A 25,903-nucleotide genomic window follows, 5' to 3' on the forward strand; every position below is an offset into this window, starting at 1 on the left:
TTATTTTGATATAAAGAAGTTTGAATTGATATTTTGCCTTTTGTACCTATAAGGTTCCTTTTATACCAAATCTCTAACAAATGTTTTAAAATCGGTACATTATATGTCTAATAAAACAGGATTCCACTTAAATATAAAATGATGCGAATTAGGCTCTGAAATATTGGCCAATTCAACCCTAGCTCAACTAGGAGGATGCAAAACATCCAGCATACGATTAATAAATTTTAATTGTGCAGCTTCATAATAATTTTGAAAATGAGGTCATTGTTAACCTCTCAAAGCATATTTCTAAGTCAATTTATGCAACACTATTCTAGCCAATTTTTCTTTCCATAGAAAGTCGTACTGCCTTATTTAAATCCTGAAAAAAAGATTTTGAAAGTAAAAAAGGACTGAAAAAGATATTGGATACGTGGAAAAACATTCATCTTAATACAATTTACTCAACCTATTAATGACAAAGGAAGATCTTTCCATTTGATCAAATCAGCCTTAATCTTTCTTAATAATGGTACATAATTTAGTTTATACAATGATTGAATTTTTGCATCAATCATTAGACCCAAATTCTTAATTTTGTCAGTCCAACACAATCCTACACTGACTGTAATTTCCATCTGAAAGAAGAAATGTTGGTTACTACTGAAATGAAAGAAGGTAGGCCCCAAAAGGAGACAATTGAACCTACTTCTGATGCTGTTTTTACAATTCTTGAAAATATAGCTCAACAAATGGGTAATAAGTCAACACAAATGTCTACTCAGATGGATCATGGATTTATGAAGATGACTGTTAAAATTAACAATATTTGTGATGAGGTTTCTTCTGTTAAGAAAGACATTTCTATTGTTAAAGCTGATGTCAATAGATGCTTAAATATGGTGGATACAGTTCAAGAGAACTTTAAGAAAATTGAAGGTGCTTTGCAAGATGGTAGAGAACAAGTGAAACAAAATAGAGAGAAAATAGAAAAAGTGGAAGATTCTTTTGTTGGATAGGAAATTCAGATTTTATCAAAGATTGACTTTTTGGAAAATCAAAGCCATCAGAATAATGTTAAGATAGTGGGAATTCCAGAAGGTATTGAGGGTTCAGATCCAGTTAAAAAAAAATTAAAAATGGATCCCTGATGTATTAGGTGTTGAATTTTTTCCAGATGGTTTGGAATTAGAGAGAGCACATAGGGGTTTAAGAAGTCAACCAAATCCTGGTCAACCACCTCGAGCTGTTTGAAATATCAAGACAGGGAGACAATTTTGCGAGTTGCGGTGCAAAATGCATGTAGATATCAGACTCCATTTATGGTGCAAGGTAATAAGGTCATTTTTTTCAATCCTGATTTAATTAAGGAGATTATTAAGAGATGTAAAGAATTTAATTCTGCGAAAGAGGTGCTTTGGAGGAAGGGATATAAATTTTCTTTTTGATATCCCGCTGTATTGAAGATTTTTTCTGGCAATTTCCAATCACAATTTTTTGAGAATGATCATGATGCTTTAATTTTTGCTAATTCTTTGCCGAACAAGGCAAAGAAAGGCATTCTTCTCCTAAGAGGGAGATGTCAGATGAGAAGAATGGGAAAGGGAATGGAAAGGCAGATATGTCAAAGAGCTTGACTGATATTGATGATCCGGAACAAGCTTTGGGACTGAATTCATTTGGATTATGATTTGATTCAGACTTATGATTTTGTAAGTCCGACTGGGGGCAGGGGAGGGGGGGGGGTGGATGACACCGAAGCTTTTGGAAGTCATCTGCCACCTGTGGGGTTTTTTTCCACACCCAGTTAATTGGGGAGTTACTACTTTTTGTAGTTTTGGGGTATATATACATTTTTCTTGTACTTGTGTAATCTATGTTTGTTGGGGGGGGGGGGATTCTTTTTTGTAGTTTATCAATTTAGGGTTATTTTTTGCAAGGGAAGCTCTACTTTATTGAGACGGGTGTTTTTCTTTATTTTGTAAAAAAGTTTTTTTATTGTTAGAATAATGTCTACTTTGAATTTTGTGACTTTTAATGTTCAAGGTTTAAATAGTCAGATTAAACGCAAATGTGTTTTGGCTTATATTAAAAAAATGAAAGTGGATGTAGCTTTTTTGCAAGAAACACACTTAACTGAAAAAGAACATTTAAAATTGAAGAGAGACTGGGTTGGCCATGTATTTTCATCTTCTTTCAACTCTAAAGCATGTGGTGTGCCGATCTTGATTCAAAAGAAGATACCGTTTGAACTTGAGTCACTGGTGGAATCAGCTGGTCAAATTCTAATGATTAATTGTAAATTGTTTGCGGGACCATGGTCATCGTTAAATGTGTATGCGCTAAATGTTGATGACGAACAATTCATGTCTGAAGGTTTTTAACATTGAGTCAAGCCAAGGAAAACATTTTGGTTTGGGCAGATTTTAATTGTGTACTAGATCCATTATTGGATAACTCTCCGAAGACTTTGAAAAAATTGAAGGCTGCTGTCCAAATGGCTTCATTGCTGAAAGATTTGAATTTGATAGAGGAGGTTAAATCCGAGTGAGAAAGATTTTTCATTTTATTCTTCTCGTCGTGATTCATTTTCAAGGATAGATTTTTTTTGGCTTCAGCGCACTTGCAAGCTCGTATTACTCAGGCTGAATATAACAGAGAATAGTATCTAATCACTCATTGTTACTTATTTCTTGTTTTGGGCCAAAAGTTATTCAATCAATCTTTCGTTGGAGATTTAATGCAATGTTTTTATTAAAGATCAATATTTTTTTTGAGTTTGAATAAGAACTCAGTACAGAGTAATTTTATCTTATGGGATGCTTTAAAGGCTTTTTTTTATGAGGTCAAATTATTAGCTATGCATTGAAAGAAAAGAAGAAATTTTTCGCTGATAGTCAATGTTGGAGAAACAGATAGCTGATTTGGAAAAGGAGTTTCAGAAGAATTGTACGGAAGATAATTAAGCAGCTTTAACTAAATTAAAATTATGATATAATACATTACAAACATATCAATGTGAGCATTTGATACAAAGATCCAAACCACATTATTATGAGCTAGGTGATAGAGCCCATAAGGTTTTAGCCTGGCAATTGAAAACAGAAGAAGCTTCGAGAACTATTAATGCTATGAGAAAAAGTACTTCAGTTACTTATAAACCTCAGGAAATAAATGACCAATTTTTATCATTTTATCAGAAATTATATACTTCTGAGGGGGTTCGAGATGATGGTTCTATTGTATCTTTCTTGTCTGGTTTAAATTTGCCAATATTAGGGGAAGATGATGTGAGAAAATTGGACTCTCCTTTTACTGATTTTGAGATAAAAGATGTCATACAACAAATGCCGAATGGGAAGTCTCCAGGTGATGATGGGTTTTCTGTTGAATTTTATGAAGCTTTTTATGGTGACTTGTCGCCTATATTTATGGATGTTCTTCAACAAATGACACAGGAATAAGCTTTACCAGAGTCGCGTTCAAGCGCAATAATAACTGTAATATTAAAAAAATACAAAGATTCCTTGAATGTAGCTTCATATCAGCCAATTTCTTTATTGAATGTGGACTATAAAATAATAACTAAATTATTGGCAAATACACTTGTTAAATATTTGCCTCCATTTGTACATTTGGATCAAGTGGGTTTTATTAAGAATAGGTATGCTTCTGACAATATTCTTAGAGTGATTTCGTTGATTGATGCGCCTCGTCAGTAACCCAACCTACCAATGGTAGTCACACTTGATACGGAAAAAGCATTTGATAGGGTGTAGTGGAATTTTTTATTTAAAGTATTGGAGAAGTTTAAGTTTGGACCTTTCTTTATTGGCTGGGTTAAGGCATTATATAATAATCCAGTTGCTAGGGTGATGACAAATGGTCAAACATCTTCACTATTTAAATTAACGCATTCAACTCGTCAAGGTGGCCTTTGTCGCCAGCTCTATTTGCATTGGTTATCGAACCTTTAGCTCAAGCGATAACGCAGAATGAGAATATTAGAGGATTAAGGATATTAGATGATGAATATAAGATCAATTTATTTGCAGATAATGTTTTGATATATTTAACACATCCGGAACAATCTTTAATTAATTTGCAAAAATGTTTCGAACAATATGGAGCATTGTCTGGACATAAGATGAATTGGGATAAAAGTGAAATTTTTCCAATTTCAGATGGAAATTACAATCAGTGTAGGCAAATTACTAGATTGTGTTGGACTAATAAAATTAAGTATTTGGGTATAATGATTGATGCAAAAATTCAATCAGTGTATAAACTGCAACATTCTGATAAATCTCCTCTGCACCCATTCTTAAGTTTAAACATCCCTGTAATGAGGCAACCGGAACTGAACATAATATTCCAAGTATGGTCTAACCAAAGTTTTATAGAGCTGCAACATTACCTCTCAACTCCTGAACTCAATCCCTCTACTAATGAAGGCCAGCATACCGTAAGCCTTCTTAACTATCCTATCAGACTCCTTGCACAGACTCCTTAATAGATCTATGGATTTGGACTCACAAGGTCCCTCTGTTTTTCCATACTATTAAGAATCTTGCTATTAACCAAAATGCATCACTTCCCACTTATCCAGATTAAACTTCATCTGCCACTTCTCCACCTAACTCTGCATCCTGTCTATATCCTGTGCAACCTATGTCAACTTGCAACACTATCTACAACACCTCCAACCTTTATGTCATCGCAAACTTACTGACCCATCCTTCTAATTCTTCAATCTGGTCACATAAAAAAAAATCACAAAGACCAATGTTATCAGGACAGATCCCTGCAAAACCCTGCTGTCTATTCCTAGGCAGACTCTGTTTGTCTAAATGCTCATAAATCCTGACACTAAGAATCCTCTTCCATAGTTTGCCTACCACTGATGCAAAACTCACTATTTTATCATTCCTAGCATTCTCACTATTCCCTTTTTTTAAACAATCTGCAGGGGTCGTCTACTACATCCGGTGCTCCCATTGTGGCCTCTTCTACATCGGAGAGATTGGGAGATTGCTTCGTTGAATACCTTTGCTCTGTCCACTGCAACCAATTTCAATTCCCCGTCACATTCAGATACCAATGTATCTGTCTTCGGTCTCATTCACTCCCAGCCTGAGACCACCCTCAAATTGGAGGAACAACATCTTATATTCTGTCTGACACCCTCTAAGCAGATAGCATTAATATTGACTTCTCCAGTTTCCATGAGCACCTCCCAACTCCACTGTCTCTCCCCTTCTCCTATTCCTGTATCTCCATTCCTCCAGCTCTGCATTCATAGAGCCACCCACCTCCCCGATCAATTCTCACCTTTCCTCTCTTGTACTCTTATCCATGTCCATTTATGGCCTTTGCCTGTTGACTTGTACTCCTTCCCCTGCCCTTCCTTCCCTTCTCCCCCAGCATTTTTATTCAGGCACGTGTCTGCCTTTTGCTTACTCCTTGAACTGCTCAGGCACAAAACGATGGTTATACAGCATATCCTTACCTCGCATAGATGCTGCATGACCTGCTGAGTTCCTTCAGCATTTTTACTACGATCACCGTATCTGCAGACTTTAGTGTTTCACAACAGTAAAGATGCGTAAAACAGAAAATTTGTTTTTAATATTTTACTGTATCTTGCTTCTATTATTCAGAACACAAAATACTGATAGTTGCATATCTTTTAACCCTTACTGCATGAATATAGAGAGGTATAAATATCTCAGCAGCTTAAACAGTTATACAAAATCATTGTAAAATAGCTTCTCCCTTATTTACAGAATTTGAATGTGGTCAATCTGGCAAATAAAATGTGAGCTTGTAGCAGGCCGTGTAGTGGACTGAGCAAGTGCAATATTCCATACTGTCGCCAGTGCAGCTCACCAGCAGACGCATGCATCCGCGGGCCGAGTCACTGTGTACTCACCTGGACAATGGACCACATACATGCAGTGCGGCGTGCTGAGCAGCGGCACACTGGACTGCTATTCCTCTTTCTAGAGGGCATGGGGCTCCCATCGTGTTTACTTTAAACACACCAGTCCCGCAAGCACATGGTGGCGTCACCCTCCACCACCCCTCCCATCCCGTGGAGCCCAGACCGGAAGGGATATAAAAGGAGGAGGAAACTCAAATAAACAGTCTTTTGCTGACTAACCTTGTGTATGTGCATTCATTTAGTAACTCTACCAGAATGGTCGCTACAAGCTTATAGAAGCAGTGAGGCATTCCGTTTCAGTCAATAAATATGAAAAATATTTTCTGCTAAAATTAGTTGTTTTCTGGCATAACTGAATCAACGGACTAAAGTTTGAGTATGAAATATTCTGCACTAATTGGACAGAGTGAACTAGAAACTTGAAGTGGAGGGTGGATGTGGATTGGAACTCATATGCAATAAGAGCATAGATGATGTAGGCCAACATCAGAGTTTGTCTCAGCTATGTCTTACAGTGCTGAGTAGATCTGAAAGGCAGTTGAAAAGTTGTCACAAAATCTATCTGAAATTAGGCATTTCAATTGCTTGAGCTGAAGGACTGGGAGTAAAAATAGCATGCAAATAGATGAGTGAATCCATGCCGATATAGAAAAAACCAAGATGAAGAGCAGCAAGTTGTCTGAGAAAAAAGATCAAATAATGTGCTCAACTGTTTGCAATGTACAACCAATAAACTTCAAAGACCTGCTCATGGCCATGAGGTGATGCAGTTGGGTGGATTTTGTGCACATTCACATTGAAAGCTAGCCAAAAATAATTTAAATACACAGAGGTATAGGAAGTATATAGGAGGTAAGCCTGAGGCCTTCATCAAGGTACGAGCAAAAAGCAGGCAGGCGTGTGAGTAAAAGGTGGAGGGGGGTGAAGAGAGGAGAAAAGGCAGGGGGAAGAGCACAGGCTAACAGGCAAGAGGTCATAGTAGAGGGTGGAAGAGTAAGAAGCTGAGAATTGATAGGGGAAGGGAGTAGCTCTCTAAATGGAGAGAGAAGGGAAGGAGGCGGGAAGCCGGAGGAGAGGAGACAGAATGATTGACGGAAGCTGAAGTCAATGTTAATGATGTCTGGTTGGAGACTGCCCAGATGGTATATTAGGTGTTGTTCCTCCGACTTGTGGACAGCATTGGTTTGGCAGTGCTTGAGGTCATGGATAGACATATAGGTTTGGGAATGGTGTGTGGAATTAAAGTGGTTTGCCACTGGGAGGTCCCCATTATTGCAACAGACAGAGTGAAGGTGCTTCAACAAAACGATGTCCCAGTCGACATTCTTTCTCTCTGATGTAGAGGAAGCCACACAGGAACATTGGATGCAGTAGACCCCTCCAGATTCACAAATAGTTGCTTCACTTGGAAGAACGTTATAGGACTCTGAATTGTGGAGTGGGAGAAGGTGTAGATGCTAGTGTAGCATTTCTTGTAGTCACAGGGGTAGGTTCCAAGGGGAACAATCAGTGGGAAGGGATGAGTGGATGAGGGAGTACCGGAGGGAGCATTCCCTGCGGTAAACAGAGAGGAGGGAAGAGGAAAAACTATCTAGTGGTGAGATCATGTCATAGGTGGCTAGTGATTGGTAGGTGAGGACAAGGAGAATCCTGTCTTTGTGACCCGGGGCGGTGGGGGCAGAGCAGATGTGTAGGAATAGGGGAGATGCAGGTAAGAGATGACTTAATGGCAGCAGAGGGAAACCACATTTTTTGAAGGAGGAGGACATCTCATATGTTCTGGAATGGAAGATCTCATCCTAGGAGCAGATACATTGTTTGTTGCTTGTGGATCCTTGCTGCATTTGCTCAGGATAAACAATTACTCATTTTATTTTTGCAAAATAGCCTGGGGCAAAAAATGATCTACATTTTCTAGCCATTTTTAACCTTTCTGACGCAGTGTCCATTATGGATTCTAAAAGAATTAAAACATAACATTAATCAACTATGAGAGTGAAGACACATCCCAATAAAAGCTTTTAAATTGTTGGTCTCTTATAACTACCAGTGGAAACATTCCCCTTCAGCTGAACCTCAGTGTTTTTGAGCTGGTGTGCCTTAGGTATCATGTATCAGAATTCTGTGGAAGCTGGCTGATGAACGATCTGAGCTCAGCCAATAATTGCCTCGTGATCATAATAGTTCTTTGCTCAAGGTACTGGAGGACAGCTTTTGCCTTAAGCATCAAGCCATGGAAAGGTGAAAGGAGAATATTAGAATGAATTAACCATCTTTCTACAGCAAGGATTTGCGTCTCATACTAAACTGGATGCTAGTGAGAATTGAAAATGGCCATCTGAGCAAACTAAAATAACCTGTCACAGAAAACTATATTCCCTTTCTAATGACTGTCAGTCCCAATCATACCTCCACATATTCTATAGTTAGGATTTCCACCCCAATCGGAGGGAAAAAGAACCCATACTTATACAAAACAATATCAATGTCAAAATTCAAGGTAAAAATCACTTCCACAGAAAGAATGTATTTTCTGAGGCAACTGTCCCCAAATATATGGAAATAACTTGGGCATTTAACAGAAAGAAAACATTGACATCAGACAATGGAAAAGCTGAACATGGGAAAAACGTATTAAATGAGTAAAAGTGACAGTGTGCAAGACCTTTAAAATGCATTTTGATGGACCAATCAATAGAAATTCCTTTGCTGAATTTAATAACTAACTGTCATAAGAACAAACGAGAGAAATTAATGGCATCATAAAACAAATGTTAGGTCACAGCTGCAAACAAAATATTGTGACAGGGAAACTAAATGACAGTCCTCGGGACCATCTCTAGAAGAGGAGGAGCAAGGAACTTGGGCGAGCTATATAGGGAATTAGCTTGACATGAATGCATTTAAAAAGGGAGCGGAGTGGGGATTTGGGTCATAGTCATCTCGGAATCGTCTCTGGAAGAGGAGGAGCGAGGGACTCAAGAGAGCCGTAAGCGTCGAGAACCAGCTTGCGGCGAGTGTGTTTAAAAAGGGAGCAGAGGGCAAGTTAAGGGTTAAACAGAACAGTGACTGGAGGGAGGAATAATACAGATATGGGGCAGTGACAAAATAAAAAAGGGGTAGCTCAAGAGAAGTGGCCAAAAGAGATTAGCCATTGTGTGAGTGGCTCAGGATAGGATTGGGACTTAGATGTCCTCAGCATAGGCCGAGGACGAGCTTGTTTCCAGCAAGGTAAAGCTAGGTAAGATCTTTGTATTTAAATTAGCAAGAGTTAACGGAGATAGCAGCTAGGGCAGTGGAATGCTCTGAGTGCAGCATGTGGGATACCACAATTGTCCCTAATGACTACACCTGCAAGAGGTGGATCCAGCTGCAGCTCCTGAGATACCGAGTTAGGGAAGTGGAGCTGGATGAACACCGAATCATTCGGGAGGCAGAGGTCGGAGATAGAGAGGAAGTTCAGGGAGATGGTCAACACAAAAGTCGGGATGAAGGTAGCTGGGACACTGTTAGGGGAGGGAAGGGGAATAAGCAGAGAACCCCTGTGGCCATTCCCCTCAACAATATTCATTGTTTTGGATACTCTGGAGAGGGGTTGATCTACCAGGGAAAAATCGTAGTTACGTCTCTGATGCAGAAGCTGGCCCCTATGCTCAGAAGGAAGAGGGGAGAAGAGGAGAGCTATGGTGATTGGGGACTCATTGGTTAGGCGAGCAGATAGGAGGTTCTTGTGAACAAGATCAAGGCTCCTGGATGGTATGTTTCCTCCCAGATGCCAGTGTCAGGAACGTCTCTGATTTGGTTCACAGGGTTAGCAGCCAGATGTCGTGGTCCACGTGGGGAACAATGACATAGTTAGGGGATTGCTGCCTGTGCCACATGCCAGAGAGGGCAGGAATAAGAAGTTGTGGCAGATGAATAATTGGTGCAGGGAACAGGGGTTCAGATTTCTGTATCTTTGGGATCTCTTCTGGGGAAGGTCTGACCTGTACGAAAAGGACAGGCCTCACCTGAACTGGAAAGGGACCAATATTCTGGTGCTAGAATTATTGGGGATGGCTTAAACTAGTTTGGCAGTGGGGTGGGAACCAGAATATACTCAGAGGATAGGGCAAAAGGTCAAAGCATGATGCTATGTGTTCTGAGTTGGTGAAGGACAGACCAGGGGATAAAACATAAAGGTAGCCAGTTAGAGAGATTGAAATGTGTCTATCTCAACTCTAGGAGTATTAGGAATAAAGGGGATGAACTTAGAGCAGGGATTAGCACGTGGGACTATGATGCTGTGGCTGTTAAGAGACTTGACTGGAGGAAAGGCAGGATTGGCTGATGCTGGTACTGGGGTTTTAAAAGGAATAGGATGGGAGGTAAGAGATGAGGGAATAGCATTACTTGTCAGAGATAGTATCATAGCTGCAGAGGGAGTGTCTAGAGATGGTGTGAGTGGAAGTGAGAAATAGAAAGGGAGCAATCACTGTACTGGGACTTATCTATAGGCCCCCAAATAGCCCTCAACTTCCCTAATACTGTCTGACACTTCCTGACTGCAAGAGGGATAGATGGGACTGAATTTGTCAGTTGTGTTCAAAGATTCCTGACACCAGCCGATAAGAGGAGAGGCCATACTGGATCTAATTCTGGGTATTGAACCTAGTCAGGTGCCAGACATCTCGGTGGGAGAGCATTTTGGTGAGAGTGATCACAACTCCCTGAGCTATTGATAAAGATAAAAGGAGACAAAATGGGAAGATTGGGGAAGAGATAATTATGATGGAATGAGGGAGGAATGCAAAGGTAAATTGGAAACAGTTTTTCAAGGGTAAAAGCACAGAACTAATGTGGAGGATGTTTAGCGACCACGTGCTCAATTCAGGATAGGTTTGTCCCACTGGGACAGGAAAAGATGGTAGAAAAAGGGAACTGTAGTTGACTGTGAGGCAGCTAGTTAAGAGGAAGAAGTAAACATACATTAAATGTGGGAAAGAGGAAAAAGGAAGGGCTAGTGAGAAGTATATGGTAGCCAGGAAGGAGCTTAAGAAAGGACTTAGGAGAGCTCGAAGTGGGCATGAAAAGGCCTTGGCATATAGAATTAAGGAAAACCTCAAAGAGTTCTATAGTGTGTGAAGAACAGAAGGATTGAGAATGACAAATATAACTCCCTTGTTTAAAAAATGTAATAGGGAGAAATCTGGGAATTAAAGACCAGTGGTGTGCAAACTATAGGAGAGGATTCTTAAGGATATTAATGGGCTCTCTCTCTGTAGATTCTGCTGTCCTGTTGCCTCGTTGTTTGCTTTTCTTTCAGATCTCCAACATCTGAAGGTTGGATGGGTGGATAAAATGTCAATGTAGTCAAGTTAGGATTTCCAAGCGTGAAATTAAAACTATCTAGAAGTAAATAAGTAACTTAATGGGAGAAGTTCCTTGTTCTGAATGGATGTGCCATTTTTTTTCTTCCCTATTTGGGCATCAATTGGTAGATATTTGGTAGAGATGAAGGAGCAGTTGAAGAAACCAAGCTGGGAAATTCAATCAAATGGGCCAAAATATTTTCATTTGAACCCACCTTGCACTTGAGCATACTTTTGTTGGCAAGCATCTTATCACATCTTTCTTTACTCAATATGAATACACTTTTAACTGAAGTGGAATTTCATGGGAGTCACAAGCAACAAGCGCTGAGTCATTTTAATACCGCGGGAGTGATCAGCAGCTGACCCAAGGCCATTTAAAGAAGACCCGACGACTTGGACACAGGGGGCTACAGGTTAAGCTGAGAAGCCAAGCCATGAGGCTTTTGTTCCCTACCATCTTTCTGGTCAATGTACAATCCTTAGAAAACAAATTAAATGAACTCCGAGCCAGGTTACAACATCAGAGACACATCAGGGACACATCTGTGTGATGTGCTTCACAGAAACATGGCTAAATGAGGACATTCCAGACATGGCACTACGGCCTGAGGGCTATACCCTCCACCATGCTGACTGGACATCGGTGTCAGGAAAAACCAGGGGAGGTGGCATTTGTGTCATTATCAAATTCATCGTTATATACAAACAAGATGGTTATGTCCCACTCCTGCTCCATTGACCTGGCGATTAAATTTTGCAGGTAGGTGGGACTAGAGGAGAGTACTTGGTTCATTGTGGACTTAAAGGGTCGAGATGGCCTGTTTCTGTGCTGTAATTTTTATATGGTTATATTCTACCTGCTGAGGGAGTTCACGGCCATCATCTTGCTCCGCCCCAGGCTAACATCAGGCTGGCAGTGGAGAAACTGAGTATTATGATTAACAACCACAAAACAGCACATCTTGATGCCATCCCAATTATTGTAGGGAACTTCAATCAGGCCAATCTGAAGAAGACTCTAACAAACTAAGAAGTCAGATGTGAGGCCAGAGGAGACAACACACTTGACCAGTGCTACACCACCATGAAGAATGCCTACCGATCCATATCACAACCGCACTTCATAATGTATGATCACCTGGATGTACTTTTACTCCCAATGTACAAGCAGAGACTGAGGACCATAGCACCAGCAGTGAAGTCAGCGAAAGTATGGTTGAGGGAGGCAGAGGAGCTTCTGCAGGAATTCTTTGAATTGGTGAATTGGACCATATTGAAGAACTTATCTTTAGGCTTAAATGAATATGCAACATGTATCACCAACTTCATCAAAATTTGTGTGGATGAGTGTGTGCCCACATGCAGATACTGGGAGTTCTCCAACCAGAAGCCTTAGATGTGTAAGAGGATTCGCAATCTGCTGAGGGCGAGATCAAGGACATTTAAGACCGGGGATCCAGATTTCTACAAGAAGTCCAGGTATGACCTGCGGAAGACTATCTCTGCAATTCCTGGCCATTGTGGCAATTCCTGAGGAAGCTAGAGACAGATGCACGCTGGCTATGGTAGGGAGTGCAGGCCATTACAGCCTGCAAAGAGAGGGCGAATGCCATAGATGGCTGTGATGCTTCATTACCTGATGAGTTGAACACCTTCTATGCCTGCTTTGTGAAGGAGAACCACCCTCACAAGGCGTCAACCAACTAGCTGGAGTGTTTACGGGCATTTTCAACTTCTCATTACTGGAGTCAGAACTTCACAACTGCTTTAAAAGGGTAACAAGAAGAGTAGTGGGAGCTGCCTCAATGACTACAGTTCAGTAGCACTAACTTCTACTGTGATGAAAAGCTTTGAGAGGTTGGTCAAGGCCAGTATGAACACATCCGTAAGCAAAGGTCTCGACCCACTGCAATTCACCCATTGCTACAATGCTCCACAGCAGATGCAATATCACTGGCTTTTCACTCAGCTCTGGAAACCAATTTGAAACCAACAACTAATACATATGGCTGCTCTTCATCAAATACAACTCAGCCTTCAACACCATTATTCCCTCAGTCCTGGTCAACAAGCTCCAAACCCTGGGCCTCTGCAGTCCCTTCTGCAACTGGATCGTTGACTTCCTCATCAGAAGACCACAGTCAGTACAAATTGAAAACAGCATCTCCTCCTCATTTATACCTACACAGACGCATTTCAAGGATGCGTGCTTAGCTCACCCATGACTGCGTGGCCAGGCACAATTCCAATGCTATCTACAAATTTGCTGATAACACCATGGTTGTTGGCAGAATCACCAACGGCAATGAGGAAGCATACAGGAGGGAGGTAGATCAGCTTGTTGAGAGGTATCACACCAACAACCTTGCACACAACTTTAGCAAAATCAAGGAGATGATTGTGGACTTCAGGAGGGAATCAGGAGAACATTAACCAGTCCTCATCATCAAGGGCTCAGTAGTGGAGCGAGTAAAGAACTTCAAATTCCTGGTTGTAAACATCTCTGAGAATCTGTCCTGGAACAAATTGAGTGGAAGAGCAAATTGTAATGAGGATGTGGAGAGTCTGCAGAGGGATATAGTTAAGCTGGATGAGTGGGCAAAGGTCTGGCAGATGGAGTACAATGTTAGTGTGAGGTTATCCACTTTGGCAAGAAAAATAAAAGAGCTGAATATTATTTAAAGGGTGAAAAACTACAGCATGCTGTTGTGCAGAGGGACTTGGGAGTGCTTGTACATGAATCGCAAAAAGTTAGGTTGCAGGTGCAGCAGGTTATTAAGAAGGCAAATGGAATGTTGGCCTTCATCGCTAGAGGAATTGAATTCAGGAGTAGGGAGGTAATGTTGCAACTGTATAAGGTACTGGTGAGACCGCACCTGGAGTACTGTGTCCAGTTCTGGTCTCCATATTTGAGGAAGGATATACTGGCTTTGGAGACGGTCCAGAGGAGGTTTACTAGGTTGATCCCTGGGATGAAGGGGTTGACTTATGATGAAAGATTAAATCGTCTAGGATTGTATTCGGTCGAGTTCAGAAGAATGAGAGGAGATCTTATAGAAACATATAGAATTATGAAGGGTATGGATAGGATAGATAAAGGAAGGTTTTTTTGAGCTGGCCGGGGAAACTAAAATGAGAGGACACAGTCTCAAGATTCGGGGGAGTAGATTTAGGACAGAGATGAGGAAAAATAGTTTTTCCCAGAGAGTAGTGAATGTTTGGAATTCTCTAACCAGGGAAGTGGTTGAGGCTGTTTCATTAAAAATATTTAAAATTGGGTTAGATAAATTTTTACATGATAGATGAATTAGGGGATATGGGGAGAAGGCAGGTAGGTGGAGTTAGGTCATAAATTAGATCAGCCATGATCGTATTGAATGGCAGAGCAGGCTCGATGGGCCATTTTTGGCCTACTCCTGTTCCTACTTCCTATGTTCCTATATTTACCTCCATCTTGATGCAATCATGAAAAGGCTCACCAGCAGCTATACTTTTAGAAGTGATTGAGGAGAATCGTCACCGAAGATCCTGAAAACTACAGATGTACCATGAAGAGCATGTTGGCTGGTTAGATTTATGTCTGGTACGGAGGTGCCAATGCTCAGGACAAGAAAAAAACTCCACAGGGTTGTTAACTCAGCCTGCGACATCACGGGCACCAGACTTCACTCCATCGAGGACACCTACAGGAGGCTGTGTCTTAAGAAAGCAGCCTCTATCCTCAAGTGCCCCCACCTCCCAGGCCCTCTTCACTCTGCAACCATCAGGAAAAAGGTACAGGAGCCTAAAGACAAGCACTGAATAGCACTGCCATCAGATTCCTAAAAATCAATGAACCAATGACACTGCCTTAGTTTGACTTTTTGTGCACTATTTTTATTTATTTTTTTGTAAGTTGTTTATATGAATGTTTGCACTGTGACGCTGTCACAATGCAACAAATTTTGTGCCTTGTTCCTGACAATAAATTCTTATTTTGATTTGGAAAAATGGTGATGTATAATTCAATAATGAAGGAGTTAGATGTGTGAGTAATTGAGATTATCGGTGATTATGCTAATTATAACAGATAACACTACCAAGACAAATCAAAGTAAACTCATGAGCTTATTCACCACTATGAATCAATTTTCAGTTGATTCCACAATGTACTGTTTGGTTTATACTAAATCACACCAAATAACTCGTGTTTTATGTCTGTGAGAGAAGCAATTTCATATCAATAGCTTGCACATATCACACGAATCCTCACATCACTGGGCTAGTGCAGTGACATGGGCATGATCAGTCAGAATAATCACTCCAGATCACTGCTGCTTCCACAGGCTTTGTGTCATTAAATAGCTGTGCTCAATCGTGCCACTATGCAGAAGGGAGTGCCCAAGGAACTGGATTCAGCTTTGGAAGGAAAGAAAATTGTAGAAGCAAAGTGACGCAACATACAATTTTAAAAATGCTCTCAATAAATCAACATTTTAGTTCCTTTGAAAAGCAAAGGGGAGGGCTCTACACTCGGAATCCTTTTGACATAGGATAAATCAAGGAACTGGGATTCTCAAACTGCTGTTGTGAAGCTATTAAGCTTGTAGATTTCTCTTTCCAATTCTCTCTGCTACAAATTCTCACTTGGAATGAAAAGCTGGTGGTTCGAAGAAATACAGAATGAAGCCATGCTCTGGCGACTTCTGCACTGGTCAGACTCCTGTGAATAAAACAGATTTGTGAGCATCCCAGTGACCTTTCATAATGATTACTGCAGGCCAATTAATTCCACTCCACCACAGCAAGCCATTATATTATTCCCCTTTCTCCCAATCTTTCCCCTTTCTGCAATTTCTGCTTTAAAGGTCTGACTAATCGTGTTTGTAAACTGTATATCTATAATTCTACAACCCAAATTAAAAACGTATATTATTAAGTGGCTTCAATGCACAATAAACTCATTGGATAAGTGTCTATTTCTGGATTGTAATGTTCCACAGTTGAATGGCAATCTGTTTCAGACTTTGACTGCACAATATAAAATTAAATAAAATTGATTAAATATTTAAAATAATGAATTGACAGATTGAATTTCAAATTACAATGATAACTTGAATTTTTAAACAAGAGACTTAAATAAGGCCATAACCACAGAAAAATTTGTTAAAAAGATTTTGATGCAGCAATAAGCACTTTTCCATGCGAATGGGATAGAACATAACCACAACAGGATGATAGATTAATGAAGATCCCAGGCATGGTCCACCATTCAAATAGGTCATAACTGATCAATTTTTCCACAACATTTATCATCTTACCTGTAGACTAATTTAGTCCTATTTTACATTTAGCTTCTTTAAAGAAAGAGAACGCCAACTGTCACAGAGCAATTTGCCCTTTTACTCTGAAGAACGAGCAAATCAAGCCATGCAACAATTCTGACATTTGCAAGGTGCAGCCTACCTGGACAGTGTTATTCCCCAAGGTGCTAGCCCGCTTCCAACGTCTTGCTGACCCAGTTGCCTCACAGATAAGCTGGGCTAGTTTTCGCTCAAGTTCAGCTTGAAATGTCTTGTCCTCTATATGGTTGTCATGTACACCCAGAAGTACTGAGCAGAGAAACCACAACCATTTTTACAAACTCAAATTAAAAACCATTCTTTACACAGAGAAAAATAATTTGACCAGATAGCTCTAACACATCAGTAACATTCTGTGGGCACATTTGAAAACAAGACGACAAATATGAACAGGTTATTCATTTTCAAGAAAAGCCCATTGCAACTCTCCCAATTTCAATATCCAGGAATTTTCAATGATAATCCTTTTTGAAAACTATCTATTTGAGACTATTCAATGCTGAATATTCCATATATGGAGAAATTCTGCCTAACGTCTGTATCCCTCTTGTCCTAATATGTATGTAAGAGGGCAGTGTGCAAAATCAAAGCACATAGTAAAGCAGATATTATAATATCTGATTGACAGAGAACAAGGAGAGGTTAGGAATAAATTAATTTTTTTATGGGTGGCTAGTGGGCACACCTCAGATAGACACAATACATAATAGAGGAAAGTAATACATCTCTATTTGCAGGTGACTCAAAGATGGAGTAAGGAAGTATAAGTTGTGAGGAGTATGCAAAATGATGCATACAAGGAGGTTAAACTGATAATTGCACAACAAATTCAGTTTAATACATATAAATGAGGTTATCCATTTTGGATTGAAACTCAGAAAGATGTTATCCTCTGAATTGTGATAGACTGGGACAAGGGCAAGTGCAATACAATCTGGATTTCCTTATGCATCAGTTGCTGACAGCAAGCACTCAGATGCAATGAACACACAGTAAGTACAAAATCTGTTTATCTTCACTGCTGGAGGATTTGAGTACAGAAGTAAGATGGAGTTTTGCAGCTGAAAAGGGCCTTGGTGAGAACTCATCTGGATTTATATACAGTTTTGATATCTTTATCTAAGGCCAAAAGTTTCTGCTACAGCAGAATACAACAAACATTTTACCTTCTGGAATGGCAGAAATGGCATTGTGAAGGACTGACAAATGAGAGAGGATCATTGAAAAACCTATAATACTTTAATAGGACTAAACAGATAAGATAGAGCGAGGATGTTCCCAATGGCAAAGGAGTCTAGAACCAGGGGTCGCCTCAAGGCACAGGGTGAGCCATTTGGACCCAAAATCAGTAGATTGTTTTTTCCCCAATCAGAGAGCAGTTGTCAACCTTAGGAATTCTTTATCACAAATAGAAGTGGAAGTGAAGTTGCTAAGTATAATCAATAATGAGGTAGTTATATTTCTTATGCCAATGGGATAAATAGATATGAGGAGAAAGAGGGAATAGGAAATCGAAGTAGACGATGAATCAGAAGTGTTGAATGATAGAGCAGATACAATGGATCAAATGAACTCGCCCTGCTCTTAGTTTCTACATCAGATTACTCTAGCATAGTAGCTGACAAGTATTCAGAATATGTATCCATGAGATCAATTCAATCTATTCCTTTTAAGGCTAATCTTCATTTTCAGCTCAATTCCATGAATCTGGAAATCAGCCTCATGACTCTCAGCACCATGGGTGAGATTTAATCTTTTTACAGTTCTTCGCAATTTCACTTGATAATGGGCTACTGCATCCATGCTCTGTGAAGAGGAATGCTGTGTAAATCATTTGAGCAACTCCTTTCCTACCCAACGGCCATGGCAACTCTTAATTTGAACACTTCCTGTCAGCAAGAGGAGCTAAAAATGTATTTGTCATTTGGAAGCAAAGGTTAATCTAGATTATTGATTTGGCCTTTCCCTTCATTATTGCACTGGGTTATGAATCTCCAATTTTCACAAGATAACGCTGCTGCTTTATGTATCGGAGCTTCATCAATTCCAGTACTTGCATTTTGATTAAACTGAAACAAACATAAGACTTAAAAGGTCATTTAGCCAATGACTAGGCTTCAGAGACTGGAGATGGTGGGGATTTTAACTGGGGTGCTGCTGATCTTAGCCAGGGCAACAATAAATGACCTGTTAGAGATATTCTGGACTACAGTTCTCATTTGCGACAAACACAACTGAACCAGAAAAGGATTCAGGCTTAGCAACAATTCTTGTCAAACACATTTATTTGTACATGTGCGGACAGAATATGTGAATTAGCAACGAAGATTTTTTTTAAATTGCTCATTTGGCTTAGTGCAGGAAATGCTCAAAGAAAGACCATATCACTAGATCTTTTAGGTGCCTGTAGATGTGTCAATTATGTAGGATTGAGAAACATACCTGTCTTTATCCAAGAAGCCTTTAATAGGTGTGACCGGTTAAGTTCAGGATAATAGATAGCTGCGAGAATTTAAAAACATAAATCTTGAACATGGAACTGAATATTTCAAGTACAGTTCATGGTGCAAACACCTTGACACATAGCAGCTAAATCACAAGATTATTCTTATTTTCATCATGAATTTCTCAGTCAACATTCTTTTTAGGATTTTTTTTTGTCACTGTATGCATGTCAATATCAATATTAAAATCACAAAGTGAAACTCCATTTGAACCAGATTCATAGGACAAACACAAGGGTGGAGCTTCGAAAAAGAAGTGTCAGCCAAATGATCAGTAGATTTAGAAGAGTGAAATACAATCTTAAGCGACTAACTCAAAACCCAACTCAAAAATGGAGAATTTTGTCCATGATTTAGTTCTCTTCTCTTTCCTTTATGGTAAGTTTCAAGTTATAAAAGAAACCTGAGCATTAATTAATCCTGTGCAATGATCCTTAGAAATAATCAGGCTACAAGGTAGAAAATGTTTTGGTTACCAGCACTTAAAATGGAAAAGTTCTTACAAATTGCATTTTCTGACAGCAAAATTACCATGCCCCTGAATTTAAAAATTTGCTAGCTTTTGGATAGAGAAAAGCAAGGCCTCTCTTAAACCTTCAATACGTGACAGCTCTAACTCTTCATCTCAGGTTAAAATTTTAGGAATTGATTGAATCAGTTGAGACAGTTTTCCAAAGATTTGTGTACTCTTTTAAACCTTTTACGTCAATCTCGTAGAATTACATATAATCTCAATGTTCTGAAATAAGAAAAGAATAGATCACAGTATAATATCTATTTCTCAAATCTGCTTCTAATGGGAACAATGAGCAGTCACTGTTGTGAAGGTTAGATTAAACCTCTCATGTCTGCATGGAATCTGGTTTAGCTTCAACATTACTAGGAAGGTTTGTAAAATGCTGTGTTTTGCTTCACCCACCAAACTTCTGGTAAAACCATATAACATTTAAAGCATGGGTTTATTTTATCCAATCAGCCAAATGAGAAAATGAGTGCAAATATTTTGGGCTTAGTTACTGCCATCAGGAAAGAGGGATAGGTGCTACATGATTTGTGCCACCAGGTTCAGGAACAATTGTTACCCCTCCACCATCAGATTCCTTACCAACAAACTCAATCAGCAATTTATTTAAGGACTCTTACTTTACACATTATTTAATATTGAATATTTATATCTGTATTGCACAGCTTGTTTACATTTCTGTCTTTTGTATGTGTATCTTTTCGAGTGCATTTTTTGGGGGGGGGGGCACTACCAATAAGTAGAAATTCTGCCTGGCCTGCAGGAAAAAGAATCTCAGGGTTGTAGGTACTCTGACAAAAATCTGAACTTTGACTTTATTGATAATCGAGTGTTTGCTGTATGTGGTGGCCTGTGTCTGTCACTACAGTGTTTCATTGGACTTTGGAAATATAGAAATTAGAAGTTCCACACAACTTCAATTCTTTTTTCAAGATGTTTGGTAGCCTTCTTAAACTGGATGTGCGTAAAGAATTCCCAAATCCTTTCATCAGAAGTTCTTCTAGGTCCATCCACAAATCTGACAGCTTATTAATATCACAATCATTTAATAACTTTCTTGAATAAACAGCAACTTACGCTCAGCCGTCTTAAGGACAGGAAATCCCAGGTAAAAACTAAACTCCACTAGGTTCAATATTCTCAGCAAGTTGCTCACATCTGACCCATTCAGGAATCCTTGCTGGCTGTTGATAGCGAAGGTTATATTAACAGGACCTTGCCGTGATCCTCCAAAATTCTGCATTGTATGAGTGATGTTTATAATCTGAATGAAATGAAATCAAATAAGAGTTAACCATGGACCAGAGTTGGAGTTACAGTAAATTAAGAAAAGGACGTTCTAAGCTGTATTTAAATAGATCTGCATTTTTTTTACTGCTGCTATTCACTCAGTACCAAGAATTTTTTTCCCTCCTTGCACACTCCTGTCTGAATTAACTGGAGAATGAACAAATGAAATTAGGTTGTTTAAAATTTTTTATCTCTTTCAGATTTCACCATCAGTCATTATTTTCATCCTTATTTTTTCCTTTCTGTTTCTGAAGACAGGAATGCCATTTCCTCCAAATATACCAGTATTCATTATGAATGAAATAGGACAGAAAATGTCAAATGAGACTTTGATGATGGAATTCACTGAATGTTTGCCTGAGCTGAGATGCACATTAAGTGTAGATTCCAGTGTTCTATTTTATTCATGATCTTTGTCTTTGAGGTTTGCTCATGAAATATGGAGGACAGTGCCACCAAAACTCTAAGGACTCAATATACTTTTACAAAATCCTCCTTAATACTATCTGGTGCTGAAATTTAAATTGATATTTATATGGTATGTACTGCAATGCTACTCAAATAGCAATCCCAAAATCCATCAAGAGGCACCTTTGTAATTGATGATAAATGAACTATTCTACAGGAACAGGCAGCCACCATTTTAGCATGTATGTAATTAGTGAGGTCTGGAATTAAAGTACAACTCCGATGATCCAAAATTGGATTACCTGAGATCCTCATTTACCTGAAAAAAAAAATTAAATTTCGGAAAATATGGATATCTGAAATAATCAGAAATCCTCATTTAACTAATTTTTTTTCCAGAACCAAACTAACCTCACGTTGAAAAAAAATTAACTTGACATGAAATTAGAATGACAGTTGTCCTCGTTTCAGGTAACTCTCTCTTTCCATTTCTTCTTTACCTTCCCCTAGTGACTTTTCTCTCCATCTCTCCCCCTCAAACTGCGTCCTACTGTCGCCAAGCCGCAAATGGTCGGAAAAATCTCTTGCCCCGGCGTCATCAAGGACAGCAGCCGCCCGAGCAGGAGCGGGACCTCAGGCTGTTGCATTCCCCCTTCCCTCCCTCCTCTCCCCCTCTTCTTTCCTACCCACTTCCCTCCCTCCTCAGCACACTGGAGCTCCCGACACCAAGTCTGAACCCTCCCCTCAGCGTACTACCACACTGGGCTTCCCGGTGTGCGTCTGCAGTAGGTAGGCCTAGGGGAGGGTTTGAAATTGGGACTCGAGCATCAGGAGCTCCCCAGGGATTGGCGTCAGTGGTGGGATGCGTCGGTGATCGGTGGCAGTGGTTGGGACGTCACAGTAATCGGTGGTGGCGTTGGAGATGTGTTGGGGATCACTGGCAGCTAGCCTTCCCTTGTTGTTTAAACACTGATACAAATGATTTGCTGTTGCTACTGGCCTTTTTTTTAAATGACCAATTATCCGGAAAAAAAAAAGTTTATCCCATATAGGCCAGGTCCCAACCATTTCAGATAATTGAGAGTTGTACTATACTTTGAATCAGCTTGGGTTGGCTCATAGAGGATATTGTTGATACTGAATTTCTGGCCCATCCTCTCAGATGCTTCAGTGTGTACAATGGCAACTTGGGAACTGTAATGTGTGCAAACAGAAAGTTAAAATAGATGTGATGATCCACCACGAGACACAAGATAACACAGACTACCACTTTTAACTCAGGAGCCACTGCTCAGCTAAGTCAGACATTACTGATTAGTTGTCTTTATTGCACCAGCACCGTGTCTTTTGCTTCAGGTAATGGGTGTTTGAAAATCAAGTCTCCCAATCAAATATAGAACATGGTCTATTGGGCAGCAGGGATCCCTGTCCTTCTAAATGCTTCTGAGTCTTAGATAACCTACAGCAGGTACCTCAAGACATTGAAGAATTTCCACTGGTGTCTCTGCAAAATCAATCAAATCCTCTGTGAGGGTAAATGAACTAATAATAGCATCCTCTTTCAAGCTAACATCATTATATTAAAATCCAAATTACTCTTTTTGGCTCTGAAGCCTTATTGCTCACACAACTGATACCAGACTCACACAACTGATACCAGACTCTTATTCTTTGTTATGTCACAGGAAGAAATTTCCAGGCAGACACACGAGAAAATTCACGAATTATCTCAAACTTCCTTGTTAAAGAGAAGCACCCTGCTGGCCTCTGGTTATCCCTGGCCTATTACCTTTCTGAAAGAGGGAGGGAGCAATTGGAATGGCACTGAAAGTTTCAACAATTCATCCAGAACATGCAGAAACAGCGAAAAGCTCCTCACAAATTAACCGACTTGCACATCGTATCAGTATCTCCTGATATCCAGTCCAAACAAAGTCTGCAGTTCCCTTTTTGGTTTCATCAGCCACCTCAGAACCCACAGTTCTGGAGTAGTAACAATTTATTTTTTGATTCCAAGGGGCCACCAAAAATAGGTGAATCAATGCAGATACATGCATTATACAGCAGTAAGCCACCATAAAAATGACTAATCAATAAAACATTATTCATTGATTGAAGGAGAAATGTTAGCCAGACACTAATGTGTATGAAGCATCACAGAACATGAAATCTAAAACATTTTCTTGAATAAAAACACGAATCTTCAAGTTAAGATCGCATTTAGAGCAAATTTCATGAGTAACACAGCATAATCCATATGGAACTGTCACGTTGATGGGCTCAAGGTTGCAAATTTTATCAGGATATCATATTCACCATGAGTAGAGATGAAATTGTCCCCATTGGGAACAAATGAAATGAGCGATAATGTAGTTCAAATTAACAAGGTATGTGGAAATTGGACGTGCTTATTGCTGTTCAGCAACTGGTATGAAGCAGTTTCATGCTGCTTCAGTAGAGTTGTGGTAAAGTTATTGACCACTGTTCTATATATAAATTGTAGCACTTTATAGACGTTCTTGAGATGTTGATGGACATCTACAGGAAAAAAAAGCTACATAATGACTCACAAAATAATCCTCTCCAGATACAAATAGCAAGGAGCAGCTAGGTCACAATATACATCCAGAGAATCTAGGTCAAAATAAGCAGCAAATTGGTAGGCAAAGGAAAGAGAGAGGAACTTGGATTCTGGCAAAATAATAGGTGTGCTTTTTGAGTTGATACCATCTGGTGCAAGGGCACTTAGGTTATGTTGACCTCCTGCTCCACTGCTGAAGAGCAAATATCAATCAAATGCAGCGCTTTCTATCTGCCCCGAGAATTCTCAGCAGTGATTCACACCAGACTTTATATCTCTCCCGATGCCAATCACAAACAGGCACTTATGGAGCGACATGATGTGATCAGTAAACAAGAGTGGCACACTCTGACGAAGTAAAAATCTAGTTGGTAACCAGACCTGTCACAAGAAAATCCTGCCCAATTACCACCACCATGTGACATTCTGCACCAGAGATCCTAACGTACTTGACCACTGCTACCCTAAGATAAGAAAGACCCATCGCTCTTTACCGAGACCACATTTTGGTAAATCAGATCAGTGGGTGGTGTCCCTTCAGCCTGCAGAGAGCCTAAAGAGAGGCTCCAGAGATCAGGACAGCCAGAAGATAGTTATGGGAGGCAAAAAAAGGGCTACAGGACTGCCTCAAGTCAATGGATTTACCTGAAGATCTGAATGATTACACCAGGGCCATTAAGGACTGTGACCAAGTGTGTCCCATAAAATCGTTTAGGGTTTACCCCAACCAGAAGCCCTGGGTAAACAATGAAATATGGAACCTGCTGAGAGGCAGATCACAGACATTTAACAGAAAACTACACAAGGTGCAGGTATGTAATGCCATCTCCTGGGTGAGGAGGAGATTCAGATGAGAATGAAAACAATGAAGGAGACCTGACAGTTGTGGTACAGCCGAAATTACATAAGCTGCTACATTCAACACCATCATCCAGTCAAAACTAATCAGCAAACTCCAAGACACCACTGAGTAATTGGATCCTGGATTTCTTCACCTTAGACCACAATCAGTGAGGGTTGGTAAGAACATCTCCTCCACAATCTACATCAGCACCGAGAGCACCAGAGGGCTGCATTCTTAGCCCCCTACTCTGCTTTCTTTACACTCATGACTGTGTGGTTTGGTTTGACAATAACACCATCTACAAATGTGCTGATGACACCACAGAAGTGGATTGTATAAAAAAGGGGCGATGACTCAGCATACAGGAGGAAGATTGAAAACTCAGCTGAATGGTGCACTGACAACAACCTCGCACTCAATGTCACCAAAACCAAGGGGCTAATTGTAGACTTAATTAACAGAAAACAAGAGGTGTATAATCCAGTGATCATTGGGGCATCAGAGGTGGAGAGGGTGAGCAAATTTAAATTCCTGGGAGTCACCATCTTGGAGGATCTTTCCTGGGAGTCACTAACTTGGAGGTTCTTTCCTGGACCCAACACACGAATGCCATCTTGAAGAAAGCATGTCAGCGTCTCAACTTCCTCAGGAGTTTGCAGAGGTCTGGTATGACATCAAAGGCCATGGCAAACTTTTACAGATGTGCAGTGGAACAGTATACAGTATACTGACCGGCTTCATCATGGCCAATACCACTGAGTAGAAGGCCCTGCATGAGGTAGAAGAAACATGCCCAGACATCAAAGTTAAATTAATCCCCACCATTGAGAAAATCTACGTGGAACACTGCCATCAGAGAGCAGAAGCAATCATCAAGGATTCACACTAACCAGGACTAGCCTGGTTCTCATTGGTGCCATGAGAAAATAGGAAAAGGGGTCATAAGACTTGTACCACCAGGTTCAGGAACAGTTGCTACCCCTTTATCATCAAACTCTGAGACAACAAAAGAGACTTGTTTAAGGACTCTTATTTTCCATATTGCAGTTAGTTTGTTTGCACTTTGTTTACATTTCTCTCTTTTTTATACACATATTTTCTCAAGTACAGTTTTTTGCAGTAGAAATTCTG

At 39.9% G+C, this 25,903-nt stretch overlaps 1 protein-coding gene across 5 annotated transcripts in view; it reads right to left on the bottom strand.

Moving 5' to 3' along the window:
- LOC138745821 (UPF0606 protein KIAA1549) overlaps window positions 1-25,903 on the bottom strand; it is a 350,579-nt gene that overhangs the window by 155,943 nt on the left and 168,733 nt on the right. For all 5 annotated transcript variants that reach the window (XM_069903162.1, XM_069903161.1, XM_069903164.1 and 2 more), the window contains exons 6-8: window positions 20,727-20,913; window positions 19,065-19,124; window positions 16,726-16,871 (exon numbers count right to left, since the gene is read on the bottom strand). In XM_069903162.1, the coding sequence (XP_069759263.1) occupies window positions 16,726-16,871; window positions 19,065-19,124; window positions 20,727-20,913 (393 nt within the window). The remainder of the gene's footprint in view (window positions 1-16,725; window positions 16,872-19,064; window positions 19,125-20,726; window positions 20,914-25,903) is intronic.

Source organism: Narcine bancroftii, chromosome 11 (genome assembly GCF_036971445.1).
Source record: "Narcine bancroftii isolate sNarBan1 chromosome 11, sNarBan1.hap1, whole genome shotgun sequence".
Classification (NCBI taxonomy): Eukaryota; Metazoa; Chordata; class Chondrichthyes; order Torpediniformes; family Narcinidae; genus Narcine; species Narcine bancroftii.